Below are 25,173 nucleotides of genomic sequence, written 5' to 3' on the forward strand. Positions count from 1 at the left end.
GAAGCTCCACTCTGAAGCTCCACTCTGAAGCTCCACTCTGAAGCTCCACTCTGAAGCTCCACTCTGAAGCTCCACTCTGAAGCTCCACTCTGAAGCTCCACTCTGAAGCTCCACTCTGCACTCTGAAGCTGCACTCTGAAGCTCCACTCTGCACTCTGAAGCTGCACTCTGAAGCTCCACTCTGCACTCTGAAGCTCCACTCTGAAGCTCCACTCTGCACTCTGAAGCTCCACTCTGAAGCTCCACTCTGCACTCTGAAGCTCCACTCTGAAGCTCCACTCTGCACTCTGAAGCTCCACTCTGAAGCTCCACTCTGCAGCTCCACTCTGCAGCTCCACTCTGCAGCTCCACTCTGCAGCTCCACTCTGCAGCTCCACTCTGCAGCTCCACTCTGCACTCTGAAGCTCCACTCTGCACTCTGAAGCTCCACTCTGCACTCTGAAGCTCCACTCTGAAGCTCCACTCTGCACTCTGAAGCTCCACTCTGAAGCTCCACTCTCCACTCTGAAGCTCCACTCTGAAGCTCCACTCTGAAGCTCCACTCTGAAGCTCCACTCTGAAGCTCCACTCTGAAGCTCCACTCTGAAGCTCCACTCTGAAGCTCCACTCTGCACTCTGAAGCTCCACTCTGCACTCTGAAGCTCCACTCTGAAGCTCCACTCTGCACTCTGAAGCTCCACTCTGAAGCTCCACTCTGCACTCTGAAGCTCCACTCTGAAGCTCCACTCTGAAGCTCCACTCTGAAGCTCCACTCTGAAGCTCCACTCTGAAGCTCCACTCTGAAGCTCCACTCTGAAGCTCCACTCTGAAGCTCCACTCTGCACTCTGAAGCTCCACTCTAAAGCTCCACTCTCCACTCTGAAGCTCCACTCTAAAGCTCCACTCTCCACTCTGAAGCTCCACTCTGCAGCTCCACTCTGCAGCTCCACTCTGCAGCTCCACTCTGCAGCTCCACTCTGCAGCTCCACTCTGCAGCTCCACTCTGCAGCTCCACTCTGCAGCTCCACTCTGCAGCTCCACTCTGCAGCTCCACTCTGCAGCTCCACTCTGCAGCTCCACTCTGCAGCTCCACTCTGCAGCTCCACTCTGCAGCTCCACTCTGAATCTGCAGCTCCACTCTGAAGCTCCACTCTGAAGCTCCACTCTGAAGCTCCACTCTGAAGCTCCACTCTGAAGCTCCACTCTGAAGCTCCACTCTGAAGCTCCACTCTGAAGCTCCACTCTGAAGCTCCACTCTGAAGCTCCACTCTGCACTCTGAAGCTCCACTCTGCACTCTGAAGCTCCACTCTGCACTCTGAAGCTCCACTCTGAAGCTCCACTCTGCACTCTGAAGCTCCACTCTGAAGCTCCACTCTGCACTCTGAAGCTCCACTCTGAAGCTCCACTCTGCACTCTGAAGCTCCACTCTGAAGCTCCACTCTGAAGCTCCACTCTGAAGCTCCACTCTGAAGCTCCACTCTGAAGCTCCACTCTGAAGCTCCACTCTGAAGCTCCACTCTGAAGCTCCACTCTGAAGCTCCACTCTGAAGCTCCACTCTGAAGCTCCACTCTGAAGCTCCACTCTGAAGCTCCACTCTGCAGCTCCACTCTGCAGCTCCACTCTGCAGCTCCACTCTGCAGCTCCACTCTGCAGCTCCACTCTGCAGCTCCACTCTGCAGCTCCACTCTGCAGCTCCACTCTGCAGCTCCACTCTGCAGCTCCACTCTGAATCTGCAGCTCCACTCTGAATCTGCAGCTCCACTCTGAATCTGCAGCTCCACTCTGAATCTGCAGCTCCACTCTGAATCTGCAGCTCCACTCTGCACTCTGCAGCTCCACTCTGAAGCTCCACTCTCCACTCTGAAGCTCCACTCTGAAGCTCCACTCTCCACTCTGAAGCTCCACTCTGAAGCTCCACTCTCCACTCTGAAGCTCCACTCTGAAGCTCCACTCTGAAGCTCCACTCTGCAGCTCCACTCTGCAGCTCCACTCTGCAGCTCCACTCTGCAGCTCCACTCTGCAGCTCCACTCTGAATCTGCAGCTCCACTCTGAATCTGCAGCTCCACTCTGAATCTGCAGCTCCACTCTGAATCTGCAGCTCCACTCTGCACTCTGAAGCTCCACTCTGAAGCTCCACTCTCCACTCTGAAGCTCCACTCTGAAGCTCCACTCTCCACTCTGAAGCTCCACTCTGAAGCTCCACTCTCCACTCTGAAGCTCCACTCTGAAGCTCCACTCTCCACTCTGAAGCTCCACTCTGAAGCTCCACTCTGAAGCTCCACTCTCCACTCTGAAGCTCCACTCTGAAGCTCCACTCTGAAGCTCCACTCTGAAGCTCCACTCTGAAGCTCCACTCTGAAGCTCCACTCTCCACTCTGAAGCTCCACTCTGAAGCTCCACTCTGCACTCTGAAGCTCCACTCTGCACTCTGAAGCTCCACTCTGCACTCTGAAGCTCCACTCTGCACTCTGAAGCTCCACTCTGCACTCTGAAGCTCCACTCTGAAGCTCCACTCTGCACTCTGAAGCTCCACTCTGAAGCTCCACTCTGCACTCTGAAGCTCCACTCTGAAGCTCCACTCTGCACTCTGAAGCTCCACTCTGAAGCTCCACTCTGCACTCTGAAGCTCCACTCTGAAGCTCCACTCTGAAGCTCCACTCTGAAGCTCCACTCTGAAGCTCCACTCTGAAGCTCCACTCTGCACTCTGAAGCTCCACTCTGCACTCTGAAGCTCCACTCTGCACTCTGAAGCTCCACTCTGCACTCTGAAGCTCCACTCTGCACTCTGAAGCTCCACTCTGCACTCTGAAGCTCCACTCTGCACTCTGAAGCTGCACTCTGAAGCTGCACTCTGAAGCTCCACTCTGCACTCTGAAGCTGCACTCTGAAGCTCCACTCTGCACTCTGAAGCTCCACTCTGAAGCTCCACTCTGAAGCTCCACTCTGAAGCTCCACTCTGAAGCTCCACTCTGAAGCTCCACTCTGAAGCTCCACTCTGAAGCTCCACTCTGAAGCTCCACTCTGAAGCTCCACTCTGAAGCTCCACTCTGAAGCTCCACTCTGAAGCTCCACTCTGAAGCTCCACTCTGAAGCTCCACTCTGAAGCTCCACTCTGAAGCTCCACTCTGAAGCTCCACTCTGCACTCTGAAGCTGCACTCTGAAGCTCCACTCTGCACTCTGAAGCTCCACTCTGAAGCTCCACTCTGCACTCTGAAGCTGCACTCTGAAGCTCCACTCTGCACTCTGAAGCTCCACTCTGAAGCTCCACTCTGCACTCTGAAGCTCCACTCTGAAGCTCCACTCTGCACTCTGAAGCCCAGACAAAGCTACAACAATGGTGCCGGACTCTAAAGAAATTGAAAATTACGTAATATATACATATACTCATATTCAACATTTCCATCAAAACTAGGCCTCAGTGTTAGAAGAACTCTTCCAGTAAGATTAACACCAAATGTCACATACATTCCAGGACTGTGTAAAATATTAAACTGAATTTCCAGTGGTCACATCCAGTAACAAGCATTTACAATGCAATGGTTTTGCCTTTGTTAAAGTTAGAGCTATTGGCATTGCTCTTGACACTCTGAAGCTCCACTCTGAAGCTCCACTCTGAAGCTCCACTCTGAAGCTCCACTCTGAAGCTCCACTCTGAAGCTCCACTCTGAAGCTGCACTCTGAAGCTCCACTCTGAAGCTCCACTCTGCACTCTGAAGCTCCACTCTGAAGCTCCACTCTGCACTCTGAAGCTCCACTCTGCACTCTGAATCTGCACTCTGAAGCTCCACTCTGCACTCTGAAGCTCCACTCTGCACTCTGAAGCTCCACTCTGCACTCTGAAGCTCCACTCTGCACTCTGAAGCTCCACTCTGAAGCTCCACTCTGCACTCTGAAGCTCCACTCTGAAGCTCCACTCTGCACTCTGAAGCTCCACTCTGAAGCTCCACTCTGCACTCTGAAGCTCCACTCTGAAGCTCCACTCTGCACTCTGAAGCTCCACTCAGAAGCTCCACGCTCCACTCTGAAGCGCCACTCTGAAGCTCCACTCTGAAGCGCCACTCTGAAGCGCCACTCTGAAGCGCCACTCTGAAGCGCCACTCTGAAGCGCCACTCTGAAGCGCCACTCTGCAGCTCCACTCTGCAGCTCCACTCTGAATCTGCAGCTCCACTCTGCACTCTGCAGCTCCACTCTGCACTCTGAAGCTCCACTCTGAAGCTCCACACTGAAGCTCCACTCTGAAGCTCCACTCTGAAGCTCCACTCTGAAGCTCCACTCTGCACTCTGAAGCTCCACTCTGCACTCTGAAGCTCCACTCTGAAGCTCCACTCTGAAGCTCCACTCTGAAGCTCCACTCTGAAGCTCCACTCTGAAGCTCCACTCTGAAGCTCCACTCTGAAGCTCCACTCTGCACTCTGAAGCTCCACTCTGAAGCGCCACTCTGAAGCTCCACTCTGAAGCTCCACTCTGAAGCTCCACTCTGAAGCTCCACTCTGCACTCTGAAGCTCCACTCTGAAGCTCCACTCTGAAGCTCCACTCTGAAGCTCCACTCTGAAGCTCCACTCTGAAGCTCCACTCTGAAGCTCCACTCTGAAGCTCCACTCTGAAGCTCCACTCTGAAGCTCCACTCTGAAGCTCCACTCTGAAGCTCCACTCTGCACTCTGAAGCTCCACTCTGAAGCTCCACTCTGAAGCTCCACTCTGAAGCTCCACTCTGAAGCTCCACTCTGAAGCTCCACTCTGAAGCTCCACTCTGAAGCTCCACTCTGAAGCTCCACTCTGAAGCTCCACTCTGAAGCTCCACTCTGAAGCTCCACTCTGCACTCTGAAGCGCCACTCTGAAGCTCCACTCTGAAGCTCCACTCTGAAGCTCCACTCTGAAGCTCCACTCTGAAGCTCCACTCTGAAGCTCCACTCTGAAGCTCCACTCTGAAGCTCCACTCTGCAGCTCCACTCTGCAGCTCCACTCTGCAGCTCCACTCTGCAGCTCCACTCTGCAGCTCCACTCTGAATCTGCAGCTCCACTCTGAATCTGCAGCTCCACTCTGAAGCTCCACTCTGAAGCTCCACTCTGAAGCTCCACTCTGAAGCTCCACTCTGAAGCTCCACTCTGAAGCTCCACTCTGCACTCTGAAGCTCCACTCTGCACTCTGAAGCTCCACTCTGCACTCTGAAGCTCCACTCTGCACTCTGAAGCTCCACTCTGCACTCTGAAGCTCCACTCTGAAGCTCCACTCTGCACTCTGAAGCTCCACTCTGAAGCTCCACTCTGCACTCTGAAGCTCCACTCTGAAGCTCCACTCTGCACTCTGAAGCTGCACTCTGAAGCTCCACTCTGCACTCTGAAGCTGCACTCTGCACTCTGAAGCTCCACTCTGCACTCTGAAGCTCCACTCTGCACTCTGAAGCTCCACTCTGCACTCTGAAGCTCCACTCTGCACTCTGAAGCTCCACTCTGAAGCTCCACTCTGCACTCTGAAGCTCCACTCTGAAGCTCCACTCTGCACTCTGAAGCTCCACTCTGAAGCTCCACTCTGCACTCTGAAGCTCCACTCTGAAGCTCCACTCTCCACTCTGAAGCGCCACTCTGAAGCTCCACTCTGCAGCTCCACTCTGCAGCTCCACTCTGCAGCTCCACTCTGAATCTGCAGCTCCACTCTGAATCTGAAGCTCCACTCTGAAGCTCCACTCTGAAGCTCCACTCTGAAGCTCCACTCTGAAGCTCCACTCTGAAGCTCCACTCTGAAGCTCCACTCTGAAGCTCCACTCTGAAGCTCCACTCTGAAGCTCCACTCTGCACTCTGAAGCTCCACTCTGCACTCTGAAGCTCCACTCTGCACTCTGAAGCTCCACTCTGCACTCTGAAGCTCCACTCTGAAGCTCCACTCTGCACTCTGAAGCTCCACTCTGAAGCTCCACTCTGCACTCTGAAGCTCCACTCTGAAGCTCCACTCTGCACTCTGAAGCTCCACTCTGAAGCTCCACTCTGAAGCTCCACTCTGAAGCTCTATCTGAAGCTCCACTCTGCACTCTGAAGCTCCACTCTGCACTCTGAAGCTCCACTCTGCACTCTGAAGCTCCACTCTGCACTCTGAAGCTCCACTCTGCACTCTGAAGCTCCACTCTGCACTCTGAAGCTCCACTCTGCACTCTGAAGCTCCACTCTGCACTCTGAAGCTGCACTCTGAAGCTCCACTCTGCACTCTGAAGCTGCACTCTGAAGCTCCACTCTGCACTCTGAAGCTCCACTCTGAAGCTCCACTCTCCACTCTGAAGCTCCACTCTGAAGCTCCACTCTGAAGCTCCACTCTGAAGCTCCACTCTGAAGCTCCACTCTGAAGCTCCACTCTGAAGCTCCACTCTGAAGCTCCACTCTGAAGCTCCACTCTGCACTCTGAAGCTCCACTCTGCACTCTGAAGCTCCACTCTGCACTCTGAAGCTCCACTCTGAAGCTCCACTCTGCACTCTGAAGCTCCACTCTGAAGCTCCACTCTGAAGCTCCACTCTGAAGCTCCACTCTGAAGCTCCACTCTGAAGCTCCACTCTGAAGCTCCACTCTGAAGCTCCACTCTGAAGCTCCACTCTGAAGCTCCACTCTGAAGCTCCACTCTGAAGCTCCACTCTGAAGCTCCACTCTGCACTCTGAAGCTGCACTCTGAAGCTCCACTCTGCACTCTGAAGCTCCACTCTGAAGCTCCACTCTGCACTCTGAAGCTGCACTCTGAAGCTCCACTCTGCACTCTGAAGCTCCACTCTGAAGCTCCACTCTGAAGCTCCACTCTGCACTCTGAAGCTCCACTCTGAAGCTCCACTCTGCACTCTGAAGCTCCACTCTGAAGCTCCACTCTGCACTCTGAAGCTCCACTCTGCAGCTCCACTCTGCAGCTCCACTCTGCAGCTCCACTCTGCAGCTCCACTCTGCAGCTCCACTCTGCAGCTCCACTCTGCAGCTCCACTCTGCAGCTCCACTCTGCAGCTCCACTCTGCAGCTCCACTCTGCAGCTCCACTCTGCAGCTCCACTCTGCAGCTCCACTCTGCAGCTCCACTCTGCAGCTCCACTCTGCACTCTGAAGCTCCACTCTGCACTCTGAAGCTCCACTCTGCACTCTGAAGCTCCACTCTGCACTCTGAAGCTCCACTCTGCACTCTGAAGCTCCACTCTGAAGCTCCACTCTCCACTCTGAAGCTCCACTCTGAAGCTCCACTCTGAAGCTCCACTCTGAAGCTCCACTCTGAAGCTCCACTCTGAAGCTCCACTCTGAAGCTCCACTCTGAAGCTCCACTCTGAAGCTCCACTCTGAAGCTCCACTCTGCACTCTGAAGCTCCACTCTGAAGCTCCACTCTGCACTCTGAAGCTCCACTCTGAAGCTCCACTCTGCACTCTGAAGCTCCACTCTGAAGCTCCACTCTGAAGCTCCACTCTGCACTCTGAAGCTCCACTCTGAAGCTCCACTCTGCACTCTGAAGCTCCACTCTGAAGCTCCACTCTGCACTCTGAAGCTCCACTCTAAAGCTCCACTCTGCACTCTGAAGCTCCACTCTAAAGCTCCACTCTGCACTCTGAAGCTCCACTCTAAAGCTCCACTCTGCACTCTGAAGCTCCACTCTAAAGCTCCACTCTGCACTCTGAATCTGCACTCTGCAGCTCCACTCTCCACTCTGCAGCTCCACTCTGCAGCTCCACTCTGCAGCTCCACTCTGCAGCTCCACTCTGCAGCTCCACTCTGAATCTGCAGCTCCACTCTGCAGCTCCACTCTGCAGCTCCACTCTGCAGCTCCACTCTGCAGCTCCACTCTGAATCTGCAGCTCCACTCTGAAGCTCCACTCTGCAGCTCCACTCTGAAGCTCCACTCTGAAGCTCCACTCTGAAGCTCCACTCTGAAGCTCCACTCTGAAGCTCCACTCTGAAGCTCCACTCTGAAGCTCCACTCTGAAGCTCCACTCTGCACTCTGAAGCTCCACTCTGAAGCTCCACTCTGCACTCTGAAGCTCCACTCTGAAGCTCCACTCTGCACTCTGAAGCTCCACTCTGAAGCTCCACTCTGCACTCTGAAGCTCCACTCTGAAGCTCCACTCTGAAGCTCCACTCTGAAGCTCCACTCTGAAGCTCCACTCTGAAGCTCCACTCTGAAGCTCCACTCTGAAGCTCCACTCTGAAGCTCCACTCTGAAGCTCCACTCTGAAGCTCCACTCTGAAGCTCCACTCTGAAGCTCCACTCTGAAGCTCCACTCTGAAGCTCCACTCTGCAGCTCCACTCTGCAGCTCCACTCTGCAGCTCCACTCTGCAGCTCCACTCTGCAGCTCCACTCTGCAGCTCCACTCTGCAGCTCCACTCTGCAGCTCCACTCTGCAGCTCCACTCTGAATCTGCAGCTCCACTCTGAATCTGCAGCTCCACTCTGAATCTGCAGCTCCACTCTGAATCTGCAGCTCCACTCTGAATCTGCAGCTCCACTCTGAATCTGCAGCTCCACTCTGAATCTGCAGCTCCACTCTGAATCTGCAGCTCCACTCTGAATCTGCAGCTCCACTCTGAATCTGCAGCTCCACTCTGCACTCTGCAGCTCCACTCTGAAGCTCCACTCTCCACTCTGAAGCTCCACTCTGAAGCTCCACTCTCCACTCTGAAGCTCCACTCTGAAGCTCCACTCTCCACTCTGAAGCTCCACTCTGAAGCTCCACTCTCCACTCTGAAGCTCCACTCTGAAGCTCCACTCTGAAGCTCCACTCTGCAGCTCCACTCTGCAGCTCCACTCTGCAGCTCCACTCTGCAGCTCCACTCTGCAGCTCCACTCTGAATCTGCAGCTCCACTCTGAATCTGCAGCTCCACTCTGAATCTGCAGCTCCACTCTGAATCTGCAGCTCCACTCTGAATCTGCAGCTCCACTCTGAATCTGCAGCTCCACTCTGCACTCTGAAGCTCCACTCTGCACTCTGAAGCTCCACTCTGCACTCTGAAGCTCCACTCTGCACTCTGAAGCTCCACTCTGAAGCTCCACTCTCCACTCTGAAGCTCCACTCTGAAGCTCCACTCTCCACTCTGAAGCTCCACTCTGAAGCTCCACTCTCCACTCTGAAGCTCCACTCTGAAGCTCCACTCTCCACTCTGAAGCTCCACTCTGAAGCTCCACTCTCCACTCTGAAGCTCCACTCTGAAGCTCCACTCTGCACTCTGAAGCTCCACTCTGCACTCTGAAGCTCCACTCTGCACTCTGAAGCTCCACTCTGCACTCTGAAGCTCCACTCTGCACTCTGAAGCTCCACTCTGAAGCTCCACTCTGAAGCTCCACTCTGAAGCTCCACTCTGAAGCTCCACTCTGAAGCTCCACTCTGAAGCTCCACTCTGAAGCTCCACTCTGAAGCTCCACTCTGAAGCTCCACTCTGAAGCTCCACTCTGAAGCTCCACTCTGAAGCTCCACTCTGAAGCTCCACTCTGAAGCTCCACTCTGAAGCTCCACTCTGAAGCTCCACTCTGAAGCTCCACTCTGAAGCTCCACTCTGAAGCTCCACTCTGCACTCTGAAGCTCCACTCTGAAGCTCCACTCTGCACTCTGAAGCTGCACTCTGAAGCTCCACTCTGCACTCTGAAGCTCCACTCTGAAGCTCCACTCTGCACTCTGAAGCTGCACTCTGAAGCTCCACTCTGCACTCTGAAGCTCCACTCTGAAGCTCCACTCTGCACTCTGAAGCTCCACTCTGAAGCTCCACTCTGCACTCTGAAGCTCCACTCTGAAGCTCCACTCTGCACTCTGAAGCTCCACTCTGAAGCTCCACTCTGCACTCTGCAGCTCCACTCTGCAGCTCCACTCTGCAGCTCCACTCTGCAGCTCCACTCTGCAGCTCCACTCTGCACTCTGAAGCTCCACTCTGCACTCTGAAGCTCCACTCTGCACTCTGAAGCTCCACTCTGCACTCTGAAGCTCCACTCTGCACTCTGAAGCTCCACTCTGCACTCTGAAGCTCCACTCTGAAGCTCCACTCTCCACTCTGAAGCTCCACTCTGAAGCTCCACTCTCCACTCTGAAGCTCCACTCTGCACTCTGAAGCTCCACTCTGAAGCTCCACTCTGCACTCTGAAGCTCCACTCTGAAGCTCCACTCTGAAGCTCCACTCTGAAGCTCCACTCTGAAGCTCCACTCTGAAGCTCCACTCTGAAGCTCCACTCTGAAGCTCCACTCTGAAGCTCCACTCTGAAGCTCCACTCTGCACTCTGAAGCTCCACTCTGAAGCTCCACTCTGAAGCTCCACTCTGAAGCTCCACTCTGAAGCTCCACTCTGAAGCTCCACTCTGAAGCTCCACTCTGAAGCTCCACTCTGAAGCTCCACTCTGAAGCTCCACTCTGAAGCTCCACTCTGAAGCTCCACTCTCCACTCTGAAGCTCCACTCTGAAGCTCCACTCTCCACTCTGAAGCTCCACTCTGAAGCTCCACTCTCCACTCTGAAGCTCCACTCTGAAGCTCCACTCTCCACTCTGAAGCTCCACTCTGAAGCTCCACTCTGAAGCTCCACTCTGAAGCTCCACTCTGAAGCTCCACTCTGAAGCTCCACTCTGAAGCTCCACTCTGAAGCTCCACTCTGCACTCTGAAGCTCCACTCTGAAGCTCCACTCTGCACTCTGAAGCTCCACTCTGAAGCTCCACTCTGCACTCTGAAGCTCCACTCTGAAGCTCCACTCTGCACTCTGAAGCTCCACTCTGAAGCTCCACTCTGCACTCTGAAGCTCCACTCTGAAGCTCCACTCTGAAGCTCCACTCTGAAGCTCCACTCTGAAGCTCCACTCTGAAGCTCCACTCTGAAGCTCCACTCTGCACTCTGAAGCTCCACTCTGAAGCTCCACTCTGCACTCTGAAGCTCCACTCTGAAGCTCCACTCTGCACTCTGAAGCTCCACTCTGAAGCTCCACTCTGAAGCTCCACTCTGAAGCTCCACTCTGAAGCTCCACTCTGAAGCTCCACTCTGAAGCTCCACTCTGAAGCTCCACTCTGAAGCTCCACTCTGAAGCTCCACTCTGAAGCTCCACTCTGAAGCTCCACTCTGCAGCTCCACTCTGCAGCTCCACTCTGAAGCTCCACTCTGCAGCTCCACTCTGAATCTGCAGCTCCACTCTGAATCTGCAGCTCCACTCTGAATCTGCAGGAATCTGCAGCTCCACTCTGAATCTGCAGCTCCACTCTGAATCTGCAGCTCCACTCTGAATCTGCAGCTCCACTCTGCACCTCCACTCTCCACTCTGAAGCTCCACTCTGAAGCTCCACTCTCCACTCTGAAGCTCCACTCTGAAGCTCCACTCTCCACTCTGAAGCTCCACTCTGAAGCTCCACTCTCCACTCTGAAGCTCCACTCTGAAGCTCCACTCTGCAGCTCCACTCTGCAGCTCCACTCTGCAGCTCCACTCTGCAGCTCCACTCTGCAGCTCCACTCTGCAGCTCCACTCTGCAGCTCCACTCTGCAGCTCCACTCTGAATCTGCAGCTCCACTCTGAATCTGCAGCTCCACTCTGAATCTGCAGCTCCACTCTGAATCTGCAGCTCCACTCTGAATCTGCAGCTCCACTCTGAATCTGCAGCTCCACTCTGAAGCTCCACTCTCCACTCTGAAGCTCCACTCTCCACTCTGAAGCTCCACTCTGAAGCTCCACTCTCCACTCTGAAGCTCCACTCTGAAGCTCCACTCTCCACTCTGAAGCTCCACTCTGAAGCTCCACTCTCCACTCTGAAGCTCCACTCTGAAGCTCCACTCTCCACTCTGAAGCTCCACTCTGAAGCTCCACTCTGAAGCTCCACTCTCCACTCTGAAGCTCCACTCTGAAGCTCCACTCTGAAGCTCCACTCTGAAGCTCCACTCTGAAGCTCCACTCTCCACTCTGAAGCTCCACCCTGAAGCTCCACTCTGAAGCTCCACTCTGAAGCTCCACTCTGAAGCTCCACTCTGAAGCTCCACTCTGAAGCTCCACTCTGAAGCTCCACTCTGAAGCTCCACTCTGCACTCTGAAGCTCCACTCTGCACTCTGAAGCTCCACTCTGCACTCTGAAGCTCCACTCTGCACTCTGAAGCTCCACTCTGCACTCTGAAGCTCCACTCTGCACTCTGAAGCTCCACTCTGCACTCTGAAGCTCCACTCTGCACTCTGAAGCTCCACTCTGAAGCTCCACTCTGCACTCTGAAGCTCCACTCTGCACTCTGAAGCTCCACTCTGCACTCTGAAGCTCCACTCTGCACTCTGAAGCTCCACTCTGCACTCTGAAGCTCCACTCTGCACTCTGAAGCTGCACTCTGAAGCTCCACTCTGCACTCTGAAGCTGCACTCTGAAGCTCCACTCTGCACTCTGAAGCTGCACTCTGAAGCTCCACTCTGCACTCTGAAGCTGCACTCTGAAGCTCCACTCTGCACTCTGAAGCTGCACTCTGAAGCTCCACTCTGCACTCTGAAGCTCCACTCTGAAGCTCCACTCTGAAGCTCCACTCTGAAGCTCCACTCTGAAGCTCCACTCTGAAGCTCCACTCTGAAGCTCCACTCTGCAGCTCCACTCTGCAGCTCCACTCTGCAGCTCCACTCTGCAGCTCCACTCTGAATCTGCAGCTCCACTCTGAATCTGCAGCTCCACTCTGAATCTGCAGCTCCACTCTGAATCTGCAGCTCCACTCTGAATCTGCAGCTCCACTCTGAATCTGCAGCTCCACTCTGCACTCTGCAGCTCCACTCTGCACTCTGCAGCTCCACTCTGCACTCTGAAGCTCCACTCTGCACTCTGAAGCTCCACTCTGCACTCTGAAGCTCCACTCTGCACTCTGAAGCTCCACTCTGCACTCTGAAGCTCCACTCTGCACTCTGAAGCTCCACTCTGCACTCTGAAGCTCCACTCTGCACTCTGAAGCTCCACTCTGCACTCTGAAGCTCCACTCTGAAGCTCCACTCTGCACTCTGAAGCTCCACTCTGAAGCTCCACTCTGCACTCTGAAGCTCCACTCTGAAGCTCCACTCTGCACTCTGAAGCTCCACTCTGAAGCTCCACTCTGCACTCTGAAGCTCCACTCTGCACTCTGAAGCTCCACTCTGCACTCTGAAGCTCCACTCTGCACTCTGAAGCTCCACTCTGCACTCTGAAGCTCCACTCTGCACTCTGAAGCTCCACTCTGCACTGTGCTCCTGAAAGGACAGTTCTGGGACACCATGACGCACCACTACCCTTCGGTGTCAGTGTGTGACCAAGAAACGCAGGGATCCGTGATACACACGTGGGGGTGCATGTGTGCGTGCATACATGTGTATGTAACAGAAAGCGGTGTCGATCGTGTCGTGACAGAGTTGGTTCATGACAATCGTCTCGCGGTGGCTGTTCTAGTCTGACGGTGACCTTGGACGTGGTTTGTTTCTCTCGTCCGCTCATGCAATCCTGGGCCGGACAAGAGAACATTCAGGCCGGACAAGAGAACATTCAGACCTGTCACCGGTGGCTCTTGGGCGGCCGGGGACCCGTCTCTAGAGCTCAGGATGGGGGGCTGGGGACGGGAGGGGTGGGGGCCTGAGCGCTCTGCGCTCTCCGTCAGCCGCGGCCCACTCAGTACACGGGGCTCTGGCAATCTCCGTCACAGACTGCCTAGGAGTGTACGGGGCTCTGGCAATCTCCGCCACAGAGTTCCCAGGAGTACACGGTGCTCCGGCGATCTATGCCACTGTGCATTAGAGCTGGTGTGTCTAGTAGTACATGGGGCTCTGGCGATCTCCGTCACGGACTGCCTATACGTGCACGGTACTCTGGCAATCTCCGCCACAGAATTAGGGAGGGGGAGCAAGGGAGGTGCCGGCAATGCCGGAACAGAATCGGGGGCGTTCCCGGCGTCGCGTGACGTCGGCAAAAGCCAAAGAATGTCGGGAACGCCCCCGTGTCTGGTCCGGCATTGACGGACAGGCCCCTCGTCCAATGGCAAGGCTCCATTTACGGAGCCAGCCAATGAATGAGGAGGGCCGACCCAAAGCACACTACAATTCTCATCAGGTTTTCGCCTGCGCGAAAAAGATGCGCTGAGCGCATCTTTTTGGCGAGGCAAAACCTAACAAGCATTTACAATGCAATGGTTTTGCCTTTGTTAAAGTTAGAGCTATTGGCATTGCTCTTGACATTATTTTTATTTATGTTTTTTTAACATAAATAATGGCATTGTCATTTACAATGCCACTAGCTTTATCTCTCGCAAATGACACACACAAACACACACAGAGCCCCCCCCACACACACACCCACACAGATCCCCCCACACACACAGCCACACAGAGCCCCCCACACACACAGCCACACAGAGCCCCCCACACACACAGCCACACAGAGCCCTCCACACACACCCACACAGCACAAGCAGGCAACAGGGGCACATGGAGGCACAAGCAGGCAACAGGGGCACACGGAGGCACAAGCAGGCAACAGGGGCACACGGAGGCACAAGCAGGCAACAGGGGCACACGGAGGCACAAGCAGGCAACAAGGGCACACGGAGGCACAAGCAGGCAACAGGGGCACACGGAGGCACAAGCAGGCAACGGGGGCACACGGAGGCACAAGCAGGCAATAGGGGCACACGGAGGTTCAAGCAGGCAATAGGGGCACACGGAGGCACAAGCAGGCAACAGGCGCACACGGAGGCACAAGCAGGCAACAGGGGCACACGGAGGCACAAGCAGGCAACAGGGGCACGAAAACGGAGGCACAAGCAGGCAACAGGGGCACACGGAGGCACAAGCAGGCAACAGGGGCACACAGAGGCACAAGCAGGCAACAGGGGCACACAGAGGCACAAGCAGGCAACAGGGGCACACGGAGGCACAAGCAGGCAACAGGGGCACACGGAGGCACAAGCATGCAACAGGGGCACAAGCAGGCAACAGGGGCACGAAAACTGAGGCACAAGCAGGCGACAGGGGCACACGGAGGCACAAGCAGGCAACAGGGGCACACTGAGGCACAAGCAGGCAACAGGGGCACACGGAGGCACAAGCAGGCAACAGGGGCACACGGAGGCACAAGCAGGCAACAGGGTCATGAAAACAAGCACAAGCAGGCAAAAGGGTCACAAGCATGAATTGTAATTTAGACGGGGCTGAAGTGGAGAACGGTCAGTTCGGGAAGTAGTGCGGCTGGTGCAGTGGTACCAGGCCGAAAGGTGAGAGGGGCTGTCTGCACCCCAGTTTGGACAGTTTCCACTACCTAACAGGGATTGGTGGGAGGGGGGCGTACTTCTTGCTTGCTTTAGGGCTGTTACTTCGGGGACGCAGTGCACGCTGCTGCCTGCTGCCGCCGGGACACGACAACAGGCAGGGAGAGGACAGGCTAGGAGAGAGCAGGGAGGGGACAGGCTGGGAGAGGGCAGGGAGGGGACAGTCTGGGAGAGGGCAGGCTGGGAGAGGGCAGGTTGGGAGAGGGCAGGTTGGGAGAGGGCAGGCTGGAAGTGGACAGGCTGGAAGTTTAAAGGCTGGGAAAGGACAGGCTGGGAAAGGACAGGCTGGAAGTGGACAGGCTGGGAGAGGACAGGCTGGGAGAGGACAGGCTGGGAAAGGGCAGGGACCATAAAATACATAGATATAAAATCATTTAAGATCCCCCGTCTTGTAACCATGTAACAGACAGACATAGAAAGTAAAAAAATATAAAACATTTATTAATCTTCATAGCGCCTCGAGAGGCTTCGCACCTCCTCCCCTACAAAAAGGGAACGAAAGATACTTATGTAAGGAGAGGATGTATGCAATGCAGCGCCTTGAAGCGAGACCGGGGACTCTGAGATGTCCCCAAGCGCTGCCTGCCGAGAATGGATCAGAAAAGGTGTAACCGCAATGCAGCGCCTGGAAGCGAAGACTTGAGGCTCGGAGCTCCCGCCACACCCACCCTCTGCATAGAAAGTGCCAAAGTTGGTATACACTTAATGCAGCGCCTTGAAGACAGACTCTGGCCTGTCAACGCGGTGGGGGCGGGGGGAGAGGGCTGGGGTTAAGGCTTCGGCGGAGGACGGCCAGGGAGCCGGGTTCAACGGGGTCACCTTGACTCTGACCTTGGACATGTCTGTAGACCCTGGTGCAGCGCCTTGAAGCGGACCATGGGCTTCAGAGTCGCCCACATCCACAGGACGACATGGAGGAGAGGGGGGGGGGGGGGAGGGGTACGTGCAGCGCTTTGAAGCGTACCCCACAATCCACAAGAGTAATATCGGATGGGAAGGCAACACCGCGAGGACGTGGCCTAAGGACCAGAGCGGCTGACTGTGGCACTGAAGAAACAAGTTCGAGTCTCGCATCGTCTCAACATCCTGTGATCCTCGGCACACCACTATATCTCCTGTGCCTGAAATAGGATGTGACCGCGTGTGATGTCACCGCTGCTCATATAAAGCGCTCCAATACCTTCGGTCGAGATAGCCTATATAAAACTGAAAATATATAGCAAGCATTGGCAAAGCCAGGTCCCGCCTATGTAAGAGCTGTTGGCTTTGTCAATGTGTTGAAGCCTATTACACACCAGCCTGGCTGCGGTTCAGCATGGGAATGTAATTACCATATTGATTTGCACTTCACTCCGATCTGAGGCGGGCTGGGCTGTCGGGAGGGCGGTGTGACCTGCGGCAGGCAGCGTCGAGAGCCTGATTGCACGGCCTGAGAGCTGGAGGGATGCTGTGAATCAGCTAGAGCGGCAGGTTGGAGAGGCACTTCGCTACAAGCCGCGATTGTGAGGCGCTGGTGTGCCTGGAGCCGGGCCAGCCCCGCGGGCTCCGGGAGGGCTCTGGGAGGGCTCCGGGCCTCGGGGGTACCCGCCCCCCACCCCCGAGGTACCCCCGAGAGGGTGGAGCGGACGGGGGAGAGGCGAGAGAAGAGGCGGAGGTGCCACAGCGCCTTGAAGCCGGCTCAGCTGGGCGCAGATCACCAACCCTCAGAGTACAGGCGGAGGACAGGGACATAGCGCCTTGAAACCGGCTCAGTTGTGTCTACATCACTATCCCTCGGAGCACAGAATGACAGGGACACAGTGCCTCGAGAAGCGGCCGCAACCCGCCCATGAGAAGAGGGGGCAAGGAGAAAAGGCAATACAGCGCCTCGAAACGGGCTCGGCTGGGCGAAGATCACCAACTTTCAGAGCGCAGGAGGACGGGAACATAGCGCCTCGAGAGGCTTCGCACCTCCTCCCCTACAAAAAGGGAACGAAAGATACTTATGTAAGGAGAGGATGTATGCAATGCAGCGCCTTGAAGCGAGACCGGGGACTCTGAGATGTCCCCAAGCGCTGCCTGCCGAGAATGGATCAGAAAAGGTGTAACCGCAATGCAGCGCCTGGAAGCGAAGACTTGAGGCTCGGAGCTCCCGCCACACCAGCCTGGCTGCGGTTCAGCATGGGAATGTAATTACCATATTGATTTGCACTTCACTCCGATCTGAGGCGGGCTGGGCTGTCGGGAGGGCGGTGTGACCTGCGGCAGGCAGCGTCGAGAGCCTGATTGCACGGCCTGAGAGCTGGAGGGATGCTGTGAATCAGCTAGAGCGGCAGGTTGGAGAGGCACTTCTCCGGTCTCCCCGCGGGCGCCGCCATAGTGCTTGCCGTCTTCCTCTCCTTCTTCCCCGGGCTGCGGGGGGCGGGCACTTCCGGCCGGCCGCGCTAGGATTGGCCGGCCGGCCAGTCACGGGGCAGGAGAGACGCAGAAGTGCCGGCAATGCCGGACCAGACTCGGGGGCGTTCCCGGCGTCGCGTGACGTCGGCAAAAGGGAAAGAATGTCAGGAACGCCCCCGTGTCTGGTCCGGCATTGACGGACAGGCCCCTCGTCCAATGGCAAGGCTCCGTTTACGGAGCCAGCCAATCAATGACGAGGGCCGACCCAAAGCACCCTACAGTTCTCAACAGGATTTCGCCTGCGCGAAAAAGCTGCGCAGAGCGCAGCTTTCGCTAGGCAAAACCTAAAAATTGAGAAATAAACTGATCAACGTTGGGAAGCAATCGACAGGCAATAATTGGCACAATATAGTATTTGCATCAGTTTGAAAGGTCGACTAGGCACAGAGCTTCAAGTCATTTCTCTCCCTGAATAGGATTCCAATACTGGGGAAGGGAGTGGGCTGTTAAGGAAGTTCACAGTCCTGCAAACCGTTGATTTTCAATTCTATCAGGGTTATTTTGCCAAAAGTATGTAACTCTATTTGTATGAAGTGTCAAGGCAATGTTAGGTAATTGCATTTATTAAGCTCTCCAATACCTATAAAGGTGACCTGGGCACGGAGGAGCTAAGATCTGTCGAAGAAGCCAGACTATAAAGAGGCAATTGAGGGATCAAGCCAAGGTTTAATGGCTTCCGGAAAAGTAAAGGATATTGTATCCTGTGAACGAAAACAGCTGCATCAGAAAAGTATTTGCCTCTCAATAATTCACGCTTGAACCTAGGTACCACCAACAGAGAAACATCAGTGGCCCGTAGATTTCAAGAGGGCAGGAAGAAGACTGCTGAAAAGAGAATGACATTACCTTTTGCAGAATCTAGGATTTTATAAGGAACAATATGGCAGTGTAACCAACTCTTCGTTAATTCACAAAAGAGGATGATTGTACCCCGGTGGTAATTGGCGCTCACAAAATACAGATACAGTATAGATGTGTTTAGTGTTATAAAGGTAGGGTGCAAAAAAAAAAAGGGGGTAATCATCCAAAATCTAGGTCAGCTGACCCACAGTTTCAGATCAATTCCTTGCACACCAAGACTTATTAATCAAGTAACATGGACTTTAAATACAGGCAATTGGTATAAGTATGAGGATTCTTTAATGATTGTGTCTTTGTTCAGCCACCAGCGGACACGTGTTTTGTCGCTTGGGATAAAACCCGCGACTTCCTCAGGGCTGGAAAGAGAAAACAATACAGAGACTCGGTGTCAGCCCTCCTAACATAGGGCATGGTCATATATACATTTGGCTTGGCATGCTATAGTGCCTCAATATCAACAACGCGGTACACCCATGCACATCATGAGACAAAACTTGCCAATGCATGCACATGGTAGCATAGGAGGAAAGGCAATAATGTCAGTATCATAAATACATGCAAAAGTTAAAACTTTAAAAAAAAGGTAAAGTGTTATGGTAAGTATATATAATGTGTATTTTAAAGCATATTTAAGGTATATTTTAGGGGGTAAACATGCCCATCCTAAACTAGTCAATAATGGCCACGAACGTGTGGTGGATATGATTTCAGTGCTGGAGAAGGGGTTGGGTTTTTGTCCTAGAGAACATGGTGATGTATATAATTGTCTGATTGACCTATTCAAATTTACAAGGAATTTAAAATTGAAAAAACATTTTGAAAAGAATCCTAAAGTGAATAAACGCATGGAAAACTATCTCTGTGATGTGCCATATGATGATGTTACAATTCAAGACCTAAGAGATACGGAATTACAACTATCCATTGATGACGATGACAGGGATCATATGTCCATTGAAGAGATTTTATGGGATTATGATATAGAGCCAGACACAAGTATATCGAGTGGGCTTAGAAATAAATCGAGGTGGTCACCAATCCTTCCCAGGGATAACAATATTAATACCTTTCATAAACTGGTTGCAGAGGACATGCATAAACTAGCTTCACACGAAATGAAACACAAACCTAGATCGCCTGATACAGCTAAAGAACGCACAGCACTGAAAGATCTGGCCAAAATGCCCGGTATTACTATTAAAGAAGCAGATAAGGGCGGAAATATTGTAGTAATGAACATTAGTGACTACAATAGGGAAATAATGTCCCAGCTTTCTGAAACCTCATGCTATGAAAGATTACATGATAACCCAATAGGGCAGCTGACATCACTAATCAACACGCATCTTAGGGAATGGCTGAACAATGGCCTGATCAATCAGGATGAATATTTTTATCTAAAAGTGACAAACCCAGATTTCCATGCATCTACGCACTTCCTAAGATACACAAGAATCTGCAAACACCACCGTGTAGACCCATAAGATCCAGCATTGGGGGTCCCACAGAGAGATTAGGTCAATACGTGGATATATTTCTCCAACCCCTAGTACGGAATCTACAAGCATATATCAGGGATACCAAGCATATCCTCAACTTACTGACTGATATGACCTGGGAAGAAGATATGATCCTGGCCACATTAGATGTCACCGCATTATATACCAACATCAGACAGGGAGTCTCTGTATTGTTTTCTCTTTCCAGCCCTGAGGAACTCGCGGGTTTTATCCCAAGCGACGAAACACGTGTCGGCTGGTGGCTGAACAAAGACACAATCATTAAAGAAGCCTCATACTTATACCAATTGCCTGTATTTAAAGTCAATGTTACTTGATTAATAAGTCTTGGTGTGCAAGGAATTGAACTGAAACTCTTCGTTAATTGTTAGAGTTTTTACATGGCATGTGTGAACACGAAGCAAATTTGTGATTTGCCTAGTTCTGCTATGCTTTAGAGTTTAACAGAAGTACAGGAAACAAAAGAAGAGGCAAATACACTTTACTTACTACTAGTGTCAAAGTCTACCAGTTTGGATAATCAAAAGCAACTAGGGGGCACTGGATCCTCTGCTCAGTCACTGTCTGCAAACCACCGTGTATATATATCTGATGTAACCAGACTCTTGAGGGTGAATACTATTCTAGCAGTCAGACCCGTATAGTTTTGGAGAAAACAAAACCTTTAATCCAGGTGACACCGCCAACTATAGGCTTTTTTCAAACTTGATCATTGCTACTGTATCTTCATTGTCCACCAGCAGATTTACTCCAAACGTTATCCCATTAAATTTTCCTGTCACTCACTTTTAACCCAGATAAAGCAGAGGGTGCACCTTGAAGACAGTCGAGGAACAACTTCTGCAAACATCTAACACTTGATGGCAAATGACAAAAGTCCCACTAAGGCTACCTATGGCACTTTAAGTTACAGCAGTCTATGCTTTTGGATGGCCAGCTGACAGGCAAAATTCTCCGCTCCCCATGCTGTAGGTGTATCTACCTGAACCTCTAGTGCAACCATAGCTACGTTGCCAAAAAGGCTCACAGGACACCATGTGCCTTTTTCTGAGCCTGATTGTGCACACTTATTTATTATGCCTATATGAGTTTGATTTCCAGGAACCCTGCTCTGTCAATTACAATGATCCTCCTCGAGTTATCGCTCTGTGCCAAGAAGCCCCTGGCGCTGCATTTATCTTCCTTTTTAACGTTCGCAGAGGCACATTGTGCCTATTAATTGATATTCCTAGAAACATATTTTGAAAAATATCAGGATATTTAAGATTTTTTGTCCCCCAATAAAAGAGATGCATCTTTTTCAGCTTGATAATGAGCAAAGCACCTGCAATTTATTTTATTTTCCAAACATTCAAAAAACTTTGAAAATAAATATTTCACCCGTTATCAAGAATTGTAAACCTGTTGACTCCAAACTACAACCCCAAACTTAAAAACATGCCTGGCCCAAACTCACATCCGAACGGTATTTCAACAACAACCAGGTACCCTTAACGCAGCACTCACCTTAATCCCAACCTTAAAAAAAATAACTTGTCCTAGCACTTCACTAGGTTGGGACCCTCCATTTAAACCTACCTTAACACTTTTCCCCTACCCAATTCCAGCCTAACACATACATTAAACCTTACTGTAGATATGCTCCTAACATTATGCTAATTCCTAGCCTTTCACTATCTGTCATCCTGACTAGGCTCCAACACCAACCCCAACTCTACCTCTATTCCCAACTCCTATAATGATCCTAACAATGCAACTGTGCTAAAATCTAAACATTTGGTTTGCAAACTTTTGATGTAATAATGAATAATCAATAGGTTCCAATGGGTCTCAAGAAATACTAATTTCTCCATGAAGACACAGAGACACTTCTAACTCCCTATTAGGTTATCAGATGGCAGATATTCTATTGGCACACCATGTTTTCGGTCAAAGCAGTACAGTTAAAGTGGTGCATTCTAGGAGTTGTAGTCCCGATTCATTTCAATGAACCAATTGTACTAACACAGGGGAAAACAATAATTTATAAAAGAAAGTAAAAAAACTGAAACATGTCTCTGTGGCGTGAGATCCTCTTTAGCCATAATCCTCTCCCATGTCACCTTGATTCTGTGACCACAATAGCAGAGCCACTCCAATCGCCAGTGCCAGAACACAAACAGCAGCTCTGCCATTGCTTGACATGCTGTGTTCAGGAAAGCTTGTGATAGGCCAGAAGCTCGACCAGATGTTCCTCAGCTGCCCCTACTAATACTCACTCTTTGGCAAATGCAAACTCTTCAGGGGACAGATCTGAGGCCGCACCTTCTGCCCGGGACTTCTCTTTTTCAAGTATGTGTGGGAAGAACTTCTCAATCTGGAAAGAAAGAGGCATAAAGGAGGGGTTTGTAGTTTAGGGTGGGCTTCAGATGCACGAGCTGCTGCTCTCTGGTTAGGGTAGGTTTAAGAGGTCTGACACATACAGCTCCTTCAGTCTACACAAGCATGGAACACCATCGCAGACCTAGCTGCATTTACAGACTACATCCCCTCTGACAGCCAACGAGAACACTCTGCATTACAGCTCACAGAAGTGGCAGACATATGCTGCAGGGCCAGCCTAGGCAGCTGTTACTAATCCTAAAGCAGAGGTAAAGTCATGAACCCTGTCGTCTTGATAGAGTTCTATGTGCTGATGAGAAGGGGAAGAGCAAAAGCGTAAACTACAGAAAGTAAACCAAGCTATAAAAGTCATTCTTATTTGGATTAAAACGTTTGAGCATTTGTGGGTAAGTACCCAATCATGCAAAGCATCAAAAACGACAAATTCAATAAAAATACATCTGCATAATAGTACACTTAAAAACATAAAAATACATAGGACAGTGCTTCAAAATACTTTTGAAATCTTCATGCACAAAAGGTATCAAATTTTAAGAGCATCCCAGAAGACCTGATATAACAATCTAAAATATCGTTAGTCACTTTTACAGGACCACTTCTGTGAGATACTATAAAATAACCTTCACACCAAATACAAACAAAATCAAAGAGGCCATCAATTAGCAAAATATAAGGGATTGTGGACTGTAAGAGGTTATAGAGCTATATGAAAGGAGGACACCTGTTAATTTTTGGTCACCTCAGTTGCAGATTGCACCATGCTGTCAATAAGTTTATCAGTTTGACACCTCAAGCACAATGCCTGCCTCATCATAAACCCCGATTGCAAATTCTTCAATAGGGCAAAATATTGTTTGTGCAAATATTTTATGCTTGGATAATTTGTAATGATATGGTTCAGAGTCTCTATGAAGCACACTTGTGACAACTATTGTGTTTGGTATTCTTATTACAATGACTGTAGTACTCCAATAAATCCACCTGTTGCTGTCTTAGTTATGCTCGACTTGTATCTGGCTTTAAAGCAAACATAACTTTATTTGTCGCAAAGAGAAAACGTAACTATTTAGGTCTATCAAAAAGTTCACTTTCCTTACACTATTACCACAGCTCTCAAGAAAGCATTACGTAAATCTGTATCATGCCAGTGTGGCACTAAGCTATATTTTTGTAAAATGGCCAATAAAAATAAATTGAAACCGCCTGAGAAATGTGCTGATTCTTTCCAGATTGATGTCGCCAAAGAATCACATACACCAGTGGCTCTGAACCTGTGCTCCGGGGAGCCCTGGTGGTCTGCGACGCCTACTCAGTGGCTTTGCAACTGCTTACAAAATTAAATAATATTAACAGATTAATAAAGTAAATATAAATAAAGAAGCAAAATTGAAAATATTAAAAAGTTCTGTAAATGTGTATTAATTTGAAATTGGAGACAACAAATTAATTTGGTATCCTCAGATTAATTTATGGGAGCAGTGCAACTGCATCAAACAGAAAATAGTATGGGCGGCGGGTTGCCTAAACTGAATTTAGGAAAGCTCCAACCTTCCCATTAAATTAAAATGTTTATTTTTAAATTGATGTGCTTGATAATTAAATTAAATATTTCATGAACTGTGTATTTGTTCGAAGGATGCTTGTTTCTGTATTTTCGTGTAATGTTTGGGGGTTTAAATCTTCTAAGTAGCTTAGGCCGTGGCCAGTAATGACTCCGTGGGGGTCCCCAGATTCCAATAATGATTCAGTGGGGGTGTTTGGGTTACAGTAATGATTAAGTGGGTGTCCACTGAAGTCAAAAGCTTAAGAACTACTGGCCTACACTGTAGGAGAGATGATTATATATTAAAAATTCACATCTACTCTTGTTAAGAAAACAGGTACACCTAACAAGTCTCAAACACTGGAGTTGTGGACTAGCATGAAAGAGTTTACACAACCCACTGCACTCTATCATTTTTAAAGTGTCTTTACTCTTATCATTGAACAAGACTGAGCAGTCAAGAAGTATTTGAACAACCTTGGCCTCAAAACAACGGACAAAGTGTTAGAGGAAAGAATTGGCTTTTAGAATGTGCAAAGCCTGAGCAGCATCTACTAACCCTTCAAGCAATATCCCTAAAGTGTGGCTTTCAACCCAATAATTCACTCAGTGTCACACTTTGATATTTATATTACGTTACCAACTCAAGTCTATAACCATCGGTAACACAATTAGAGTTAGCCTACCTACCCCAAAATAAACAACTTGTCTTTTTGAGATACATTTGTAACTTTTTCAGTGCATTATGATCACATATCGAAGTCACAATCATTTCAAGGGCTATGGGAGTCTGGTCCAGTATGAGATCCTCAGCTGTTGATGGTATTTGGTGTGTGACACTCAGCCACGGGGAGAACCTATTTATTTTTTAAAAGTGTAACTAGGTCTATCATATTACATAAAGGTAGTAGAGGGGAGGCAGAGACTACTCAACCAGGTTTTAATCTATGTGTGCTGTAACTTTATCCATAGTTGATTCTCCCTTAAAAGACCAGCCTAGAAAATGGGGATTACGTTTTTCTTAGCCAATCCAGTGTTCCGGATAAAAAGGGGTTTGTCAAAACTCTGCTTTCAACATTAGGTAGATCTACCATTCTCTAATTACTAATTTGTGATCTATCACTCTTGTTGCAATCCTTAAGCTGCCAGGCCAGAAGTTGGCGCCCTTCAGTGATTTCAAGATACGCTTACAAACTGCAAGTATTAATTTTGATTGAGAATGGGGGGCGTGG

General features: G+C 51.0%; 1 protein-coding gene across 4 annotated transcripts in view; it reads right to left on the bottom strand.

Moving 5' to 3' along the window:
- The window catches only part of GINS4 (GINS complex subunit 4), an 89,634-nt gene that overhangs the window by 20,126 nt on the left and 44,335 nt on the right, over positions 1 to 25,173 (bottom strand). For all 4 annotated transcript variants that reach the window (XM_078665382.1, XM_078665383.1, XM_078665385.1 and 1 more), the window contains exon 5: positions 22,275 to 22,372. In XM_078665382.1, the coding sequence (XP_078521508.1) occupies positions 22,275 to 22,372 (98 nt within the window). The remainder of the gene's footprint in view (positions 1 to 22,274; positions 22,373 to 25,173) is intronic.

The sequence above is a fragment of the Lissotriton helveticus genome, chromosome 11, assembly GCF_964261635.1.
Source record: "Lissotriton helveticus chromosome 11, aLisHel1.1, whole genome shotgun sequence".
Taxonomy (NCBI): Eukaryota; Metazoa; Chordata; class Amphibia; order Caudata; family Salamandridae; genus Lissotriton; species Lissotriton helveticus.